This window comes from Venturia canescens, chromosome 9 (genome assembly GCF_019457755.1).
Source record: "Venturia canescens isolate UGA chromosome 9, ASM1945775v1, whole genome shotgun sequence".
In the NCBI taxonomy this organism is placed as follows: Eukaryota; Metazoa; Arthropoda; class Insecta; order Hymenoptera; family Ichneumonidae; genus Venturia; species Venturia canescens.
The window spans coordinates 20,300,843-20,320,919 of NC_057429.1; the positions used below are offsets into that span (position 1 = coordinate 20,300,843).

Sequence of the window (20,077 nt, forward strand, 5' to 3'; positions counted from 1 at the left end):
GGCTTCGGAGCAATAAAACAATACGCAAAAATAAAATGCAACGCAGTATTTAACCTCCTCCCTTTAAAACATTCCCGCCGCAGCGGCAGCACGCTCATAACGAATAGTGATGCTCCGCGAAATCGTTGTTTCGATGGTTTCGATGCGTATATTGTCGTCGAGAGCATCTTGTGATCGCTTGTAGGTCAATGGTTTTGTTTCGTTCAGAGGGTTTAGCCAACTCGATAGGCAGTGTGTTTCCATGCCGCTTTTGCGGATGAATCGTCGGCCATTTTTAAACTGCTCACCTGCTTATAAGAATAGCGAGAGTGTCGAAGAGAGAAGGGACATGGACGATGGGAATTGCATCGGAACGGTAACGGTGAAGCTGTGATATTCGATGAATCGCGTTGGATCGTGACGAATGTCGGTAGGCGTAAAAAGGGGAGACACAAAAATCACAAGAAAATCGTCATTAGAGCCGAATAAGCCAAATAGTTGAGTGAAAATAGTGAGCGTAAGTGGAGGAGCTTGAAAAAAAAAAGGAAAGAAAGGGTATTGAAAAAGGCCCCCCTCCCCCGTGGCTTCCCGACCGAAATGGTGAACTGTCAACGTTTTTGCCTCGGCTCTGTAAAATGATTGAATAATTATCGCATTTTCAAGAGTGGATAAGCGTGATAGCTGATTAACCGGAATCCGTTGGGTGGAATCATCTCGATCGCGGGAGTACTCTTGACTAATAATCCGTGGGAGATAATCCAAATTCCGAAGGGTGAAGCAGGTTCCGTTGAATAAAACGAGAAAAAAAAACGAGGAATTCGAGGGGAAAAAGGCAAAATCAAGGAGTCAATGAACCAGGGAGAATTGAAAAAAGAATAAGATTCGAGGCAATGACATTCTTTGAAAACCGAACAAACGAAATAAAAACAGTAGCAAAGAAATCTGTATTCGTCGAGTGGTGAAAACGCGTTTATAAAAATGGCAGACAATATGCAGAGGAAACAACACAAGCCGTTGGACGCCGGTAGAAAAATATCAATGCCCGTACACCGTACTACGACTGAGACGATAAGACTGGGAGGGGATCTGATAGAGAGGCCGTCGCAGCAGTCATTGGGTCTACCAGCGCAGAGTTTGAATTCAACTCCAAGTTTGAATTCAACGCAGAGCGTGAATTCAATGCCGAGTTTGAGTTCAACGCCGAACAATCAATGCAGAAAGAAGACTTCTTCGTTCCAGATAACGAGCGTGACAGTGGGTTCTCGTATGAGCAACGACGCCGGGGATGATTCCAACGACGATCTGGACGAGTCTCATACGGAGGACAACTCGGTGGAGCATTCTAGAGTGACTGATTTGGATGTAGAAACGCCGAGCTATTCGGAGGATACATTTTCCAAGGAGGATGTTTTTTTTAATGCCAGTAATTCGGCTCTTAGCACAGCTCCGGTCATACCGACAAGTTCGCAGTACGGCCTTGCGATAGTACCATCGGAGGGGGCTAATAACCCCAGTAATTCCACCAACGAGACACATAACATGAATGCGATGGAGGTGAATTCCGTCACGGACAATAATATCATTAATTTGTTATCGAGCAATGCCAAACAGGACACCGACATAAGGGAGGTAAATTCCCATAGCAGAAACGAGCGTTTCAAGGTCGTTAAGATCGAGAGTACCGAACCCTTCAGAAGAGGAAGATGGACTTGCATGGATTACCTAGATCATACGTCGGTCAATCAATCCAACGCCATGAACGCCGCATCGAAAGTCACCGATCCTAACGAGGTTTGTATATCTTACGGGGTTACAGAAAGTGGTACCGTCGTAGATACGACGAAACAGATTAACTCGCTCCACACCGATGAGAACAAAAGTACATCGGTCGACATGAACGGTCATCATACCCAGCAAGATGTCGTACACCCAGCTGTTGGCGTTACGAATCAGAGCAGCGGTTATTTCGTTGCTAACACCAATCTTCAGAATGTTCAACAGCAACCGCCACCCCATCAACAACTCCAACAGCACCAGCTCCATCAACAACACCAGCAGCACCATCTTCATCATCACCACCACCACCACCATCATCCGCACCAACTTCAACAACAACATCAACCGCAGCAACAAAAACATCTCCAACCGCAGCAGCAACATATACAGCATAATGTTCACCAAATGCAACCTCAGATCCAGTTGAACAATCAGCAGATACCCCAATACTTCCATCAACAGCCACAATTGCCACCGCAGCTTCAGCAGCAACCGCATCACCTTCAAGGAGCGACATTGCCCTCGAATCTTCAGCCCATTCACACCAACAATTTCGGACAACCACAGAGTATGCCACAAATCTCGATTCCATTTCTCACAACGCAACAGACTAACAATATTATTACAACGCAAAAAAGTATGGGCCACTCGATGGACGATCCGTACAAAAAGATTGTAATGCAAAATCAAATGTTGCCCGGACAAAACGTCATTTGTCAAGCTCCGGTGCAACAAACTTCCGTTTCGGTGTCACAGCCGAACATTCTCATCAGCCAACATCCGTCTCCCCAGCAGCAGCAAAAACTCCAACAGCAACATCCGTCGCATCAGCCAGGAATGATACCACAGAATCACATGACCCAAATTTCCGAGCCAATTAACGCCATGCAAGGAATGCAGGGCATCCAGAATATTCACAAAGTTCCTCAGTCGGGTCCTCAACAAGTAACAACGGCTATACTCGGCCAAGTAATGCCAATGGTCGGACAGATGCAGCCTCAACCATGCCCCGGAAATCTTCCGGTTCAGATGAATCAGATACCGGTGAATTGTCAAAACATTGTCGGGACCATGATCGGCGGTGGCCCGATGGGCGGCGGTACCATGGGCGTCATGAATTTTCATCCACCGGAAACGGAGCAGGACTCTGTAACGGGTCTCGTATCAGCTGCTCAGCAATCCGCCGACACGATCCCTGTCGAATCTCTGAGCGAAGCTACGCAAAATCCAGACGAGCAACCAGTCCCCGAGGACACAGAAAGGTTCGACTATTTCATTTTACTCAATTGCGATACTAAAATTTCAATAATTTTTGTGTTGTCATTCAAAGATTTTCTGCTTCATCGTAATTCAAGTCTGGAGCAAAAATTAGTGGAGAATCAGAAAATTTTTTTTTTCTTTTTATTATTTTTTGTTTTAATTTTTTTTTTTTTTTTTTTTAATCGAGTCTCGAGCCCGTATAACCTGGCTCTCGTTGAATCGTTGTTGAGAAGGGGGGATTTGAGCAAAGCACGGATGGCATGTAGGAAAATACCGTCGCAATCATCCTGTTATGCCCATTACCGAAGTTGTTAAGGCCAATTTTGAAACTGTGTCCGCATTGGTTTACTCGTTAAATTTCTACCAGTGTCAATCAGCCCTCTTAAAAATTCTGTAAAACGTCGTGAAAAGCTTGGATCTGGGTGATTCGTACATTCATCACCATCGTCATCATCATCATCATCATCATCATCATCATCGAGAGCTCGAAAGATAAAATTTCTGAAAAGCCTCAAAATGAATATGGGCTCGAATCGTTACTCGGCGAAAAAGTACAAATGCAATGATTTTATGTAGAAATTGATTGTTTTTTTTTTTTTTTTCACTTGCATTACACGTCGTCGAGGACCGGATGTACAATGGACAAAACGGTTCGCGAATAAAACTGGGCGTGACAAGCTTTCTCTTTTACATAAGAGATCGAGGAATTCGGAGTATTTAAGGTATCTATAGATTGTTTGTCATTGTTACTCATAATGTAATTTCCATTGCAGTATGTCGGGGACAAGTGCCGTCGCGATCGATAACAAGATTGAGCAAGCTATGGTGAGTGATGAAGGAATATTAATCGGTTTTCGTGTGCTATATGAGAGCGTATATTCCAAGCTTAATCTCTCTTTCTCTTTCCGTCCGTTTCCTTTGCCCCCGGTGCTATATGCGTAATACCTGACGTATTGTATTCGCTCAATTTATCGTTTAGGATTTGGTGAAGAGTCATCTCATGTTTGCGGTGCGCGAAGAGGTCGAAGTCCTGAAGGAGAAGATAGCCGAGCTAATGGATCGTATAAATCAGCTCGAAGCGGAAAATTTGATTCTCAAATCACACGCGGCACCCGAGATATTGGCCCAATTGAGTCAGACGACAACCAAATTAATCCAAAACAATTCAGGAAGCGGTCAGTAGGTAAAACGTTGTAAATAATAAGTTTCTATCAATACTTCGTCAAGTACATAACGGATAATATAATTATTGTATATAACTTTACGATTTTTAGAAATTTATAAATAATGAGATTTATTATACATATTAGTATTAGAGAGAAACCAACCGTTTGTTTTTTCTGTTTTCTTTTCTTAAGTAAATTAAAGATAATAGATTATTTTTTACTATTTCAGTTCAACTTTTAGGATATACACACATATTTAATGATGTAAATTTATCTTTATGTTTCTCTTTTTAACGTGACGCGAAGTAATGATTAGTTTTTTGTTCCTCTTTTTTTTTTTTAATTTTCTTTTCTTTCAAATTGTTTCGTTCGTCTCTCGAAGGGAAGTGTGTAATCGTCGTTACCAACCTGAGAGGGGAGACAGGGGCGTTTTGTGAGTGCATGACATGACCACTAAACAGCAACAAAAGTGTAACGGAATCAATATTGTTCCTTTTATTCCGTATATTGACTTACTTCTATATTGTGTTGACAATTGAAAAAAAAAAAAAAAAAAATATATAAAAAGAATGCGACAAACAGTATATAATTATACGCATAGGCAGCTAGATCGCCATAGCTTATTTTACCAACAAGCAGTCATTCGTCGTTCGACGTTCAATCGAGAACGATGGTCTGTGAAGCCGTAATTTATATGTGACGTAAAATTATAAATTCGAGGCAAATGCGAGAGCCTCGTTTCAATCCGAATTTCTCGACAAAATCGGTTTGCATCGATTGACGGAAAAATAACGAAAATACAAAAAAGAGGAAAAATAACAAAAGGAAAAAAAATTGCTTGACACTGTTAGATGTTATTTTGTTCGTTTGTTTAATTTATCCGTATCTTCGATCTATGCTAAAACTTCCGATACTTTTTGAAATAAAGATCATGAAATATGGTGTTCGACACTCACGGTGCAGTACTGTTTCTTTAAGGTGGTGCGTAACGTAAGTACGACAAATCAGTACCAAAATAAAAACAAACAGAATTTAATCACGAAGAACAAAAAAACAAGTGTAATATTTCGCATACTGATGTACTTGTAAAAAAAACTACTTTTCCTGTCAGCGTCTTATTTTAAATCTGATACATGCCTAATAAAAAAAAGTTTTTTGATTGTACATAAATGCGTCATTGATTCTCTCCATTCCCCAGGATATCAGTTTACTTAGGATGGTGAAGATTTGGACGATATGTATGTATATTTATATACAGTTGTGAGTTCTGGGACGGAGGTAGAGAGATAGAGAAATAGATATATGTATATAAATATACATAAACTCGGTATTTCGATCATTTAGTTCTTTATTATCTAGATGCGAAATAGCCAGACCTCGTCCGCACATTGAATAGGAAAAAAAAAACGTCTCGGATACACATTCGATAATTAGATTCATTTTGTGTTTTCTTTTCGTTTTCTCTTTACAACTAAACGGATGAAAGTGATAAGAAAAGCACACAATCCGTGACCGCGTTATTATTTTTGACAAAGTTTTATTCGGGTCACTATAAAGGCTAAATATGACACTTTAACATAAATCCTTATTACAATGAAGACCACTTCATGATGAGAGAAATGATAATTCATAATTACACCTTATAAATTTATAAATGTTATAAATTTTTTCTAGGAAAAGAAAGAAAAATAACAACGTATAACTGTTTTTTTTTATTATTTTGTTTGTTTTGTTTCTTGTTTTCTTATACCATTAAGAATAAATCGGCAAAAGTTCGCGCGCGCGCGCGTGAACGTTCGGCGCGAGATATCGCCGCGTTGTGATTATTGGAATTCATACGAATCCAAAGTTCTTGGTTTTTATAGCGAGTAATAGCTTATGACGCAGCACGTTACGCGAGCTGTACAGTGGAACGTATAGACGAGAGATGCACGTGTTTGCGGTTGGTAGATGAGCATCGTCGGCCGGTCGAATTGTCACTGTTGGCATCGGTTGGAACCCGTCCTCGCTGGCTGGCAGTGCCGGTGAACCCGTCCAGAAGTAGACCTTTATTTTTCGGTGGAAGAAAAAAACATTACATCGGCCGATCATAGTCATTGTAGAAATTTATCTTGCAACTATTATTTATCGAGGGTAAACATACCAAATCCTGACGTTCCACGTGGGACATTTTTTCCACTATCGACCATAGCCACCGCTTAAATTTGAAGAGTCTCTCCGTGGATTCGCCAGACTCGTCGTTAAACGATGTGTAAGATATTAAAACCGACACATTTATGTCGCCCACACCATTCAACAAAAGCCTCAGATCTTCGGAGGTCAAACCGTCAAGAGCCCCTTCGGGAAGAACGTCAAAAACTCCCTCGCGCATCGCCTCCAGGGCTTTTTCCTGTACTTTAATCATCCGTACCTCTGCATATTTCCTCACGTAATCGTATACGTTGGTACCGTTTACCTCGATCTCGCGACCGTTCGGTACGAGCTCGATGGAGCCCCCTCCTTCCTCGGGACATAAGTCAATACTGCAAAATGAAAAAAAAGGCTCTACAATGGAGACATCAACGATTTCGTCACGAGAAACAATGGCGGAAGGAATGAATTAGAAAAAAAAAAATATATCGTCATGGAGACGAATTGTGAGGCAATGAACGATGGTATCAATCAACTGAATTATTTTGATTAGTCGTTGGATCAATACCTGAATGTAAGATCCAGTGCAGAGAACAAACTATTGCTGTCCTTGGTTTCCGCATCTACGACGAGTTGGCGCAAACTCTCATAAATGACGGAATCGAAGAAAGCGAGATCGTGAAAGCGTATGGGTCTTCCGAGTATATATTTGATGACATGACGGTTGAGGAATATAGGACATAATTCGTTTTGCAAGAGGCAAAGTCCTATGAGCCTTCCAACGTTTCTGAATGCGTTAAGTCGCTCGTAGCTGCACCTTCCCTGTCGCGGTGTGTAAAAACCTCGTTTACCCGGAGAATAAAACAACGGTGCGTTATCCTCCGTGTCATCCAAAATGCTGTTGTCCATAATCTTTTTGTTAGCAGCGCATCGCTCGGTGAGACTGAAAACGTCGAGATCGAGGAGCGCCTCGTTCGCCAAATCGTGGCAATGACGCCGTATCAACTCGTAAGCTTCGTCAATTTTTTCCTGAAGAGCCTCCTCCGAAGCGAGCAGCGTCAATATTTGCGAGGGTGACAATTCCAATATCATTCCTGTGATTTTCTCCGCCACCGTTGGCCGTAGAGCGTGCACCTTTGGATATAATCTATCACCGAAATGTTGTTGATGACTCGTCAAATGATCGTTGTTCATGTGGCCGACCGGGAGTGGATGGCTGCTCGACGATGAACTACCGCCCGTGCCGGAACTGCTAGCTACCTCGATCGAGCTCGATGGATGAAACGAACGAGCTTCGAACGAGAGCCTTCGAGCTTCTCTGTATTTTCCGGATGAGCGAGAATTCTGTAAAGTTTCAGATCACATTGTTGATTACCGTGTGATTTGATTCGTTTTCTTTTCCAATTTTTCCATTTAAAAAAAAAACCTACCTGTCGTCGCAGTTCACGATCTCTGCTCTTCAATTTCTGCAAACCATTGTATTGCGAATACTTCGATCTCACCTGTGCTGCTTCAAGATTTGGCAGTTTGTCATTCGCGAGTAGTGCCTGAAAAATACACGTAAGTAACAGCGCTATAACATCATTAGCTTCGACACGACAGAGGCGACTTCCGATGTACAGTCGAATGAACTTACCTCCGCAATGGCTGTGTAAAAACTTCGCACGACACCCGAACCCTCGCCGGGCTCGTCTTTGAAAGTAACTTTAATCCGATTGAGAGCGAGGGGTGGCGTATTCGAGGCTCTTAGATTATAAAGATTGTATTGGGTATTCAATTCTTTCATGGTTTGTACGAGTAATTGTGTTCTGTCGCGATCAACCTGAGGGTGAAATAAAAAAAAAAATGTTGTATCGTTTAATATCTTGTAGCAGTAGACAATAATTATCGAGCAATACTAACCTTCAACAGACTAATATCCTTTTGCTGGGAGTTTCTTAGCTTTTCCATATCCCGCCGAAATTTCGATTCTTTAACGGGAAACCCGCCGAGCTCCGAAACTACGGAGCCCGCTTCGAGACCAACGTCTTCCATAAAAACTCGTCCGAACAGATCGAGCGACAGTCTCCAACGTCCGAGCAATATATTATGTGATATATTCGTTCCGATCGATGATACAGCTCTTGCTGATTCCACCGGACTTGTCTCTACTGTCTCGTGTGCCGATATCTCGTGACTAGTTGCTGCCGGATCTACTTCTTCGGCGCCGCTTTGAGCCTCTACGGTTGGTACAACCAGTACTTCCGGTGCACCCGCCTTATTAGTATTTGTTTCCTGTCAATTTTAATAATCGAACATGTAACTTTCGTTAAGGAGGGACAAGACAACTTTTGAAACGCGCGTACTCACCGACACAGTACCCGCTCGGACTATAACGCTCCTACCAGTCTTACAAATCTCTTTGCCCTTATTGTTTCCCGACTGTTCGTTCTGGCTACTGGGTGATACAATAATGGGAGCTCTGTCAATTTGCTCCGTCACGACTGGCGGTTGATTGTCGGTTCCTTGGTTAAATAATTTTGGTTTTTCCTATATTTAAAACATAAGAATATATTATAAAAATAGATCGTAAATGGAAAAGTAATTCTGATAAATTATCATTATTTTCAGTTGAAATAATATAAAAATGAACTGACCACATATTTGCTGGTTCCTGGTTGTTCTCCCGAAGACACCGAACTCGATCGATTTTCCGAATTCGAGGAACTCCCGCCACTAGGACCCTGGATAACTTGACTGAAAGTGGGTGTAACGATAGTGGCTGCGTTATCAGCACTTCGAGCCGAAAGACTCAATCTCGTTGGAAGTCCTTCCAATGGGTTTTGATTGGCTCCGCCGGAGCTCGATCCGGCGATCGGTTGTCTCGGCACGCCGAACAAATCCTCGCGCCTCGAGTGGGGTTGTAACAAGTGCGGTTGATCCGCAAGTGGTAGAGCTTCGCTCATGACTGTGTCGAATGGATCGAGTGGTGGACAACCGAGACAAAGAGTCGAATCGGATCTCTGCAAGAACGGATGTTTTCGTCCTTTGCCGGTTGAACCTGTGCTGTTTGGTGTACCGCAGACTGGAACTTGCAACAAATCTGGATAATCCACCGAATCGGTTTCCATGGCATTTGCCGCTGGTAAATTGTCCTCGTCGCCTTCTTCGTTGTCGTTCTCATCCTGTTTTACGATTACATTTCAATTAAACGATATCGTAATGGTATGATCGATTGTACGTAGAGAACAAAATATAATATACTCTCGTGGCTTATAAATCGGGAAGCAAATCGAGGTTCTACCTGATCGTTCCAAGAGGAGTAAGAGGCCGCCTCTTTTTGTGTTTCACCCCGTGTGGTTAGTGGCTCCGACAATGATCTCATGTAATAAACCAAAGCGTCAAAGACGTAAGCAACGTGACGAAGAGCGGAGACGTCGAGAACCGGTAAGCTGTCGCGATGCTCGCCGTTATGGGCCCGCATCAACGAAAGACAGTAGGACAAGAATTCACGACGGGCCGAATGCGCTTCACCTGCTCCTGTCGATCAAAAATTTAAGTGTTACCTATTAGCTTATTTATCGCGCATCGCGATGATCCTGTTGTTTTTTCTAAAAACGTAGCCAAGATTTTTTTTCCAGCATTGAGAATAATACTCGAAGAGTGGGCTTTTGGAAATCCTCCGCGGACATAATTAAGGTTGTGATAGACGAGAACGCGTTTTTTAGCGGTGACAAACCTTCGCGCTCTCTGCTGCTCCGTGGTGGCTCGCCTACGCCTGTAAAACCAACGGTGAGTCGCGTTGAACCTTGAGTCGTGGAGATATTGGATGTTGCAGTAATACCACTGCGTTGATTCCGACCTGTGTTACCCTGTAATGTCAGCGAGAGAGCTGCCGAATTCAGCAGTCCCGAGAAATTTCCACCCGACAACGAGGGAGCATTGTTCAACGGATGTTCCGGATGCGTTGGATCAGCGCTGCGGGTCAGAGAAACTCCGAATCTCAACTGTGCCTCAGTTGCGTCCATCACGGTCAGCAGCCAGTCCCAGGTAGGTTTCAAGTGTCCTTCGAGGTACATCTACGAGAAGAGTTTTGTTTTTTATTTATCCAAAGTACCGAAGCTGAGAATTTTGAAAGATACGTTTGTAACGGACGATGATGAAAATGCGTAACCGAGTAGCGCAAAAGACGCACCTGCAAGCTTACAGCATCCTGATAAGTGATCTCCATGAGCCTCGGTAAATTGGGTGCGTGAGTTTTGTAATCGTGCATCATTGTCAAAAGATCGGCAATTTGTCGTACGACAATTCCAAAAGCACGCGCGAGACAGCTCGCGGTAGTGCCCATTGTGATGAGTTCTTGCGCAGCGGCAACGGCCGAAGTAGCGGTTGTACGTCTGAGAGCAGAGGAGTCGATGAAAACTGCGTGATTCCCACCGCCGCCGACGCGTAAGCCTGAAGTGCGGGTTATGGCCTCGCGATTTCTGATGGCCCATTGCATCGAGATTGGGGCAAGATTATTACGGTGGAGATGCCCGGTGGAGCCACTGGAACGAAATGAAACGAATCTATTTACTAAAAATGTCGATATAGCGGAAAGACAAGGGAAATGTAAATTCATAAAGATATTTTTTCCTCGTTTTTATTGAGCGTCAAAAAAATCCAGATACCTTCTGCGTTCCAACTGTTCGTCGCCAATCTGGAATTCTTCGTTGTCCTGTTCATCGGTTTCGCCAGCTTCGCTGTCGTCATCTTCCTGTTGACTCGATTCCCCGGATTCGTCCTCAGGGAAAAGAAGGATCGAGCCCATTCCACCGTCGGAACCCGCGGTAGCTCCGGTCTGAACGCTACGTTGAGCCGAGGCAGCGTCTTGATTGCTGTGATTATCGTCAGAATCTGATTCGGTTTCGGCCTCGGCGAGAAGATCGAGTTCGGTGTCGGATTCACCGTCTACAGGTTGTTCTTCACCGGCTACGCCTGCGTTACCATCGACTTCCCCAAGAGGGTGATTCACTGGAGCACCGGCGACTCCGGATTCTTCGTGCTCGCTTATGTCGCCGTCCATATCCATCGGGACTTCTTCACCACCTTCGGTCTCATCCATCGCGGTTGCATCTCGAGCTATCACGATATTATTGTTTCCCTGCTGCGGCTGAAGCCCAGCTTCAAGTGTCTGTGAGCTGACCCCGCTGTGCGGTATCAACGGTTCAATAGAGAATAATTCCTCGGAGCCGTTTATGACTTCCATCGCTGAACTAGTCAACGTAAAAGGCGCCGTTGGTCTTGCAACTCCTAATCTCACTGGCGCGATCAGAGAATCCGCGGTCTCGCATAATTCTTCCACCGCAAGCTTTATCAAAGCTTGAAATACTCGACGACATTTTATCAACGGCTGGGAAGCTTGGCTCGTGCTGTGAAGTGTGTTAAAGCTTCTTAAAATCATTGGTACTTGCTCTTTAACGATGCATTTGAATGAAGATTTTTTCACTGTAGGATTGATTATACACAATTGTCGTTACCTTCGAGAAAGTTTTATGACAATTAGCAATCATAAAATTATTTGTTATATTGAATACTTCCTTGAAGAGCAACTTGTTCATTGTACGGGATCAATCCTACGAACACTCTCATACCTTCTTCTTTTCGCGGTGTTTGGTGCCATTTCGATAGTGAAAATGACGAATATTCTAGCCACTGATCGTACAAAACGACGAGCTACGTTGTTGGCTTCTTCTTGGCGTCCGGGAACCGACTCGTTTTGAAGTTCTCGAATTAAAGTCGTAAGCAATGTATCGAGCATCTGATTGCACGAAAAAATAAACAACATATAAATATTTTTCAAATGGAATGAATCTCAAGATTTTCTTAATAAGATCGGTGATTTTAAAGTTACCTCAGAGCTGCATTTGACGAGCAACGAGTGCGTAAATTTGTCAAGAAGGGCTGTACCGCTTTGTCGGCAAGATTGTGTTTGATCGCCGAACAACTGATCGTTGCCATTTTCAGTAACACCCGACATAATCATGCACTGTACAGCCGGCCAATCGTTCAATAAACGCTCAAGAGCTCGTCTACTGAAGCGCGGAGGTTCGAGATCGTGATCGGGCATATCGGATTCAGCGACCAAGCCATCGGACGAAGGGGTTTTTCTGTTTGCAGAGGTTGAACGCTGTCGCGGAGCTGATCGAAATTGTCGCTGTTCGACCGATTGTCTTCCGACAGTTTGTACGAGGAATAACAGAATGCATTCGCCTCTGTAATGGAAAAGGAGAAACAACAAAAATTAATATCGTTTGAAGCATTTACTCCAGCGCCAAATGAACTGAATTTTTTTTTTTTTTTTTTTTTTAACTTAAAATGAGAAGAGAAAACTTGCCTAGAATTGATTTTCGTGGCCAAGTCAGTATTGGTTACCAGGCGGCACAGCAAATCATATCGTGCACCTTGATGGCCGACAATGAGGGCACGACATTTGCATTTTTCCCAGCAATCGCAATAGGCCGTTGGGGAGGTTTTTTTCACCTTACAGTCGTGACCCCGATGGCATACGCGTGCGCATTCGGTGCAGCAGCACAGAGATCCAGTGAGTCCGCAGGTGCGGCACTCGAAAATGTCTTGATGAATGTGCTCCGCGCCGGTCCACGTGAAGCTGCAAGTATCGTTGCAGCACGTTACGAAGAGAGGCGATAAATCAGGACTAGCGTCCGGCGGAAGAATCATAACCGAGCAATCTTTTCCGTCTCTTCCAACGCGTTGAATCGTGTCCAGTAGAATAAGAGCCGCGTGATAGGCTCGAACGGAAACTGCGAGCATTAGAGGCGTTTGGCCTTGAGCATCTCTGAAACAAAATTATATTCGGACAAATAAAAAATGACATACATGTTGTTTAGACTCGAACAAGAAACGATCTGTAATAATTACCGTGCAGTGAGCAACTCTTTCAAATGCGGGGCCAAGACCGCGTTTTCGCACATGTATTTCAGCACGAGCAATGCGTTGTTCCTGCGCTCAGTAGAGTCTATAACGTATGTGTTATTCGACGACGAGCCTGTGCCTGTTCAAATTTGAAAAAAATAAGTATCGCTTAAAATTCGAATGGTTTATTGGTCGCTGATAAATTTGTCATTAGGGACTGAAATATTAGCGTACCAGATTTATTCATCATAGAAATACTCGCTGCTCCGATACTCAAAAGACTGTCTTCTTCCCCGGATGTGTTATCGAGCTCCGGTGGCCAACTCAAGGGTGCGATTGGCTCTTCCATCGGTGTAACACTGCCGTCAACGGCACCAGTCATTAATTCACGCTCGATGTTCTGCTCGTTATCCTTGTTTGACGATGGTGAGCACATATTTACGCAGGCGTGCAAAATGTTTCGATTTCCGTCACATCGCTCAGCGAGAACAGATTGTATTTGAGCCATATTTCCTTCTGAAAATAATAAGAAAAAATTCTCTAGTGGTATCGGATTTCGCGAGGTCGGATCAAATGAGAAATGTGCACGAGCGATAATTCAACTTACTTTGATCGTGTTCCAAGTTGAGGAACACTTGCTTCACACCGTCATAATCGCATCTCAGTATACGCGGCATGAGCATCAGATTGTCAAAAACGAGAGCAATAACAGCGACTTTGTTCTTGAGATTACTCGAATTGAAACAGCTCGGTATAGGGATTGTCGAAGCACCGATACACAAAACAGGCGCGAGGTCGAGCCAATTCGGTTCGCGAATCGAGTCCGCGCAATCTTTTGCTATCGGGTAAATAGTTCCATTTCCGTCGCGTAATATCATGGAGCATTCGGTATTCTGAAATTAACGCGAAATCCAAATTATAAAAGTTGGATAATAGAAGAATATATTTTTTTATTGCCATCTGATAATCAATAGAGAAATATCGAATAAATCATTTACCCCGCCAGCACTTGTGAGACTAATGTTCTGGGGCTGAAGACCCAAGAATGAAGGTATGTCCGATGGTATGTAACAATCTTGAACGTATCTTCCGGTGCTAAGATTGTACACGACGTAACTCAACTTGTTACCGTTTTTCAGAATCGCGTGGATACCTATAATCAAAATAATTCAATTGCTGAACAAGTTCTTCTACAACCGCAAATTCGGCAGAATATCAACAGGAAAACCAACCTTGCCCATCGGTGGAAACCGTCAGCAGACTATCCGTTACGCCCTCGACGATGTTTACCCTTCTAGGGGTACGTTGGAAACAATCCGGAGCCCGTGGATTCATAGAAGATTTAATGACCTGATTCAAAGTACAAAAAAACAATAATTTATCATTGAAGTTAACTTCTTCTAATTATTTTGATTGGAAAAGCGAAAAATGTGCAGAGTGAAAGACGTACCTGGAGCTCGTCTTTGCGCAAAAGTCTGCAATCTGCGAGCAACTTGATCATATCTTCGGCAGTTACATCCTTAAAGTCAGATGTACTGAAATCTTTCTCTTTTGATTCTTTTTCCTTTTCCTTGGAGTCCTTGGAGAAGAATTTCACAGCGACGTAACAACCGTCGACTTTGATAACTTTGCCTATTGTGCAAATCGAAAATAAAACGTTAGTTCAAATCATTTTTTTTTTCTTCAAGTAAATTGCAATGCATGCAGAATTTCCTCTTGAAATAATTTACCGATCGGAACGGTCTTGACGTCCTCGACAAAGACAACATCTTTCAATTGCCACTCTTCCTCATCTTTTCTCTCAGGCTCGCCATCGCTTCTCGGTGCCATGCGTTTCTGACGTTCTGAAATACGAACGGACGTCGAGTTAGTATTATTCCTGAACCCGGTGCACTTGAGAACAAGATAAAATTGTCAAAAAAAAGCTCGAAACTTACTGTGACTGGTGGTGATGCTTCCGGTATCGCTGCATGTACTTGAAGCTGGCGATGGTGGTGGTGGCATGTCCAAACGATCCGCAGTCTCTTTGTGGTTAGATTTGCTGCTACCGCTGGCACTCGCATTTCCGTTTGACTCGCGCTTGTCGAACGATCCACCCGTGTGAAGAGAACCAGCGGGCAAAATTTTGAAACGGTAAGTAGAATCGAGGTTCCATGCAGCTGAGAGTAATTGTCCAACTTTGGGGACTCCGTTGGCAATGGTGAATCCTGAAATGTGTTCAATGACAGAAATAGTTGTAGAGAAGAAAAATACTAGGATAAATGTGAATGATCTTCAAGCATGAATTTTTTTCATTCTTTCAATTACCAATCGCTCCTGGTTGGTACATTGGACTGTTTTTCATGCACACATGCGTGCCGTAGCTTATATCCGTTGAGACGACGGTCGAGGGTCTGTGTTTGCGTGATTTCGCTTTATACTTGTCCCACAGCTTTTTCCGCTGAGCGAATGGCAAAACACCCCTGAAAAAAAAAAAATATTTTGCATATGATTTTCATGAGGAGGGGAAAATAAAAGAGAAAAACACCCGATCGTACTTACCACCAATAGAGCGTGCCGCTCTCTAATTTAGCGACGGTGTACAAAGCGCAAGTGTGCAAAGACACAATCTTGTCTAAAGTAAACTCTGTGAAAGCTTGAGCGGGATGTTCGAGCCTCGAGGCAACGTGGCCGAGTAACTCATCGAGCCACGTAGCGACTTTTCCGCTCTCCGTGCTCACCGAACAACGGATCGCCGTTGCTGATATATTCACAACCTTTTCACCGGTCAAGGCCAGTGGTATAGTTTTCGGATGGTGTACATTGGGATTTTCCGAATGTTTGTAGGGCTCTGGATCTGCCCACCTCCATTGATAGAGCTGACCGGTACTCGATACAGCTATTAGTTCGCTATAAAGAGCAGCGATTTGCACGAACCGAGGCGCTGGCTCGCCGCTTCTCTCATGCCACCATTCAAGCTCTTCCGATATCCACAAAGGACTTTGAGATGCTAATTCTTTCTTTTTGTTATCTATAATTCGAATTCAATTTCATTAATTTATTGAAAATACAAAATCGTGAGGAGGGTCACATTACAGTTTTGGTTCGTAACAGATTTTGTCAACACAAACCTGGGTCTTTCTCCAAGCAATCCTTGAGCGCAGTCTCAAGCCATCTACGCGGCCCGTAATACTGGCGATCTCTCCATCTGCTAAAACTGTCACGGTGTCCCTCGCGTTCGTTGCGCTCACCGTCGCGTTCGATTCCAAGTCTTCGAGAGGAATTTCCACGGCTAAAAATACAGATCGCACCGTTTGAAAACACGCTACTAAATATTCGTGATAATTATTCTAAATGCGATATCTCGTGTGTGTTGTCTTACTTTCTCATTCCCCCATAACCGAACATATCCTCTGAAAACATAGAGTCAGCATCGATAATAACGGAATGCTCGTTGCTAAAACCACCGTCGAGAAGTGATATCAAATCTTCGGGAACATAACTATCTGCGGCATCTTCCGCGTCGTCACCTTCCTCGTCATCTCGAGATAAAAGATTGTTGACCGCCAAGTTGACATCAAGATTTGTTCTCTGTCGACAGCAAAGATTATCTCATTCAATTATTTCGAAAGTCACTTTAGTCGTCTCTTACAGGAAACGTTTTGAATTCAACGAACCTGTAATTCTCTAATGATTAGAGCACGACTTTTGCCCTGAAGAACGACTTGAGCCTGTATTATAAGATCTTCCGGAACGAAAGGAGCTGGCACCGAAACTAAAGGACGAGAACTACTGCTCCCTCCGCCCATTATCACTCCCGGTGGCCCAATGCGACCACTTCCACTGGTTCCTCCTCCGCTACTGCCACCTCGAATCGCTGAACTGCTCCTCATTATTCTAGCCCGAGAACGTGCCATATTCGTTCTACTTCCACCTCCACTCCCGCCACTTCCGCTTGGCGCAGCGTTCGTATTACCCACGTGATTTTTCGGAGGGCTAAAATTTCATTTTTCATTATTTTTGTACTTCTTTATTTTTCTCAGCACCGATAACAAACAAGCCGACAAAACCTTGTTTTCTATTAGCAAGTTCGAAAGCATATGGAATACTATGTTGAAATAAACTTTATATAAAATTTTGTATGCAAAACAAATTGTGTCAGAGTGGTTCGCTCCGTCGGATTATGATTATTTTTACAGTGTGAATTGGTAGAGGATGAAATTTTCCTTCGAATAAATAAAAGTTGAAGGAAACTATTAGCAGGATAGTGAAAATGTTGAAAATTACAGATGATAACAAACTAATGATTAAAATCATGTATAAGTCACACTCACTTTCTGTTGGGCTCATTCTTGCTAAGATCCAATCTATCCGAGAGGACCGTAAAAGCCACACGACAGATCCTACTATCTTCCATTAACAGCGCAATGTGAGAAGGTCCAACGACAATACGCTTAACGGAGGTTTTAAGTCCGCTGAGCGCCGGTGGTGTAATAAACCCATATCTGTTGATTTTCTCTGCCACTTCTTTCAGTCTAGAATGATGTACATATTTTCATTAAAATCTTCTCGTTTTGTGTGAGAAAATGTATGCACTCTTTGTGATACTACAAATCATATGCAATGTTAACCCCTTAGGTGGCATTGACGCCATTTGGCGTCATAATTTTTCCTGGCCCAAAGTGTCGATGACGCCACCGATGGCGTCATCGATTATTTCAAGATTGGCTCAAACTCGGTTACTAATTTTACAAAAACCCTCGGTTACCAATTTTCATAGAAATCTGAAAACTTTTTTTTTTCCGGCATTTTGGGCACTTGACGTGGAAAATGTCTTGCCACCTAAGGGGTTAATAGCAATGAATTATTATAGAACTGGTAATTTTATTTTATGCAAAAAAAAAACATTGCCCTATTGTGCATTTGCTAAGATGAAAAACCAACTCATCATATTCTTCCATCTTTTTGAGAATTGTTTCGATTGCTGACAAACTCGGAATAAATTAATAAACGATTGACAAAATTTTCGTTGTTTATGATATTAAAATCGAAAATAAATTCAGTCAATTTCGAAAAACTTGTACTGATTAGCGACGAAAAAAAATACGGAATTCCGTGAACTACGGAATGAGTCGATTGAAAAACATCGAGCAGTTAGCGTATGAATAGGTTAGGCCTGAGAACGTTCTAGAATAAATTGCATTGGAACAGCATGGTGTCACACCGATCGTAGTTTCTCAACAAAAATTGAGGGTATGAGGAAGAACGGAACGAACGAGGAACACAAGGAAAAAAGATTGAGGATTAGAAACAATGTCGCTATCGGTAGGGGAAGGCGAGAAAAAAAACGAGTTTCGGAAGATTAGAAATTCTTTCGAGAAATTTCTGAACTCTCATACGACAAGTTGGAAAGAACATGAGGAGCATTATCCAGAATAATATGTGCTTTGTCCATTTTTTTCATAGCTCTCGAAGAAATGCATGGGTGTGTATTGTGTGAACACTATGTACGTGCACGAATATGTGCTTATGTATGGGTATGTGTGTGTCTGTATTGACTTCGCAGAAAAAATATAGGTATATATGCGGGTATAAAGAATAGTGATTGCTGCATACATTGTCACACAGTAGTTTGTAAATAAATAATCATATTTTTTCACTGTCCACCGTTCGTTCCGAGCTCATGCTCGTTTGAAGGGCGAAGGGAGGGGCAGAGATTGGGAAGCAAGCAAATTGTTGCCCGAAAGAAAAAAAAAATGTACGGCGCCATGCGTAAAAATATGTGAGGTACCGTGCGATCCATATCTGGCCTCTGTACAAATGATATATTCGGACATGTAATTGACCCACAATGCGATAATCAATCGTACGGAGAGCTGGAGATCGATGATTATGGGAGAAGGGCGAGGGGAAAGGAGGAGAAAAAACGATAAAGAAAAATGTGTTCCGATCGGGCGCGCGAGGCTCACGGATAAATCGGGGGGAGGGGTGGGGGATATTTGTTCGGGAAGAGTGTGCGATGGATTATTGTTGGACGTTAATTGCCTGACAGCGTTTTTAGTGTGTCACGACACGGACAGGGTCAATTCGACATCGTTGCATCATTGGCTTGGGTCGACCGAAAAATCGTGCAAACTGGTCACGCGAAAGCATCTCCAAGAGCGCGATATGAATGGTGACTCTCTCGGAGAAGAAACGTTCGCGAATTTTCGCTGCGCAATGGACAGGCAAAAGAGGAAGAAAAAAAGCGATGGACGCTGAAAGCGATAGGAGAGGAGGCGAGGGAGCGGTACGGAAGAGTGTAATGCAGGGGAACGAACGAAGCGTACATCGGAATACGTTAACGGCCGAGAGGAATGGAGGGTACATATCCCACGATTCCGTTCGAGGCACACCAAAGAGAAGCAAAAAAACGGTTCTGTTCCTAGCACGGGCTTACCTATCGTTGAGTTGATCGTCCGTGCCTGGCAACGGATGCACCACGAAGTGTATCGAAGTCATTGCTTTTAACGAGGCACACGCGCTTTTTTGATCACAAAATATATTATTATTTCCTCTTCAGTTACTCTCCTTTACGCAAAATTTCACTACAACAGCGGACCGATATTCAGCCATGTTTCAGGAGAACTATCTAGTTACGTGTTCCTCAAGGCAAACATGGCGAGTCGCTACGATCGCATTCACCCTCCCCCCTTGCCTTCCCGAGTGTGCGCAAACGCGTCAAATTGACGCCATCTTCTTTATTTATTCTTCACCTTTGCGCAGTGTCGCCAACTTTGTCCAATATTAACCCTACACACCAGTCTCGCGATTCGCGATTCCAATCTTTTCTTCTATACGCTCGTTACATTATTGATTTTGTTTGATTATTACTTTTTGACGTAAAAAAATTT

General features: G+C 43.1%; 2 protein-coding genes across 3 annotated transcripts; one reads left to right on the forward strand and one right to left on the reverse strand.

The window, feature by feature from the left end:
* Positions 1 to 161: 161 nt before the first annotated feature.
* Positions 162 to 5,345, forward strand: bun (bunched). The gene is made up of 4 exons (XM_043427771.1): positions 162 to 3,017; positions 3,789 to 3,840; positions 3,995 to 4,198; positions 4,564 to 5,345. The coding sequence occupies exons 1-3, from the start codon at positions 958 to 960 to the stop codon at positions 4,196 to 4,198; spliced, it is 2,316 nt and encodes a 771-aa protein (XP_043283706.1). The 5' UTR covers positions 162 to 957; the 3' UTR covers positions 4,564 to 5,345.
* Positions 5,346 to 5,511: 166 nt separating this feature from the next.
* On the reverse strand, positions 5,512 to 19,848 carry hyd (E3 ubiquitin-protein ligase hyd). Of its 2 annotated transcripts, none has more exons than XM_043427762.1 (30): positions 19,624 to 19,848; positions 17,519 to 17,719; positions 16,862 to 17,180; positions 16,567 to 16,775; positions 16,316 to 16,476; positions 15,747 to 16,215; positions 15,513 to 15,667; positions 15,143 to 15,412; positions 14,936 to 15,049; positions 14,656 to 14,837; positions 14,438 to 14,555; positions 14,204 to 14,358; positions 13,813 to 14,098; positions 13,440 to 13,721; positions 13,212 to 13,344; positions 12,667 to 13,128; positions 12,184 to 12,544; positions 11,924 to 12,090; positions 10,961 to 11,722; positions 10,486 to 10,858; positions 10,030 to 10,369; positions 9,595 to 9,830; positions 8,948 to 9,475; positions 8,661 to 8,840; positions 8,214 to 8,585; positions 7,948 to 8,133; positions 7,742 to 7,858; positions 6,880 to 7,655; positions 6,325 to 6,703; positions 5,512 to 6,227 (listed from the first exon to the last, which is right to left on the reverse strand). In XM_043427762.1, the coding sequence occupies exons 1-30, from the start codon at positions 19,683 to 19,685 to the stop codon at positions 6,015 to 6,017; spliced, it is 8,568 nt and encodes a 2,855-aa protein (XP_043283697.1). In that variant the 5' UTR covers positions 19,686 to 19,848; the 3' UTR covers positions 5,512 to 6,014. The 2 variants fall into 2 exon arrangements, with proteins under 2 accessions (XP_043283697.1, XP_043283698.1); XM_043427763.1 differs by having other exon boundaries at positions 10,486 to 10,837; positions 10,961 to 11,701; positions 19,624 to 19,847.
* Between the last annotated feature and the right edge of the window lie 229 nt (positions 19,849 to 20,077).

Excerpts from the sequence above, each read along its gene's own strand:
- hyd (XM_043427762.1), bottom strand. The coding sequence starts at position 19,685 with ATGACTTCGATACACTTCGTGGTGCATCCGTTGCCAGGCACGGACGAT. Across the intron at positions 16,776-16,861 it reads TAATCATTAGAGAATTACAG|AGAACAAATCTTGATGTCAA; the intron begins GTTCGTTGAATT and ends TGCTGTCGACAG. Across the intron at positions 8,841-8,947 it reads CAGGAACCAGCAAATATGTG|GAAAAACCAAAATTATTTAA; the intron begins GTCAGTTCATTT and ends TTTTAAATATAG.
- bun (XM_043427771.1), top strand. The coding sequence starts at position 958 with ATGGCAGACAATATGCAGAGGAAACAACACAAGCCGTTGGACGCCGGT. Across the intron at positions 3,018-3,788 it reads GTCCCCGAGGACACAGAAAG|TATGTCGGGGACAAGTGCCG; the intron begins GTTCGACTATTT and ends TTTCCATTGCAG. Across the intron at positions 3,841-3,994 it reads ACAAGATTGAGCAAGCTATG|GATTTGGTGAAGAGTCATCT; the intron begins GTGAGTGATGAA and ends TTTATCGTTTAG.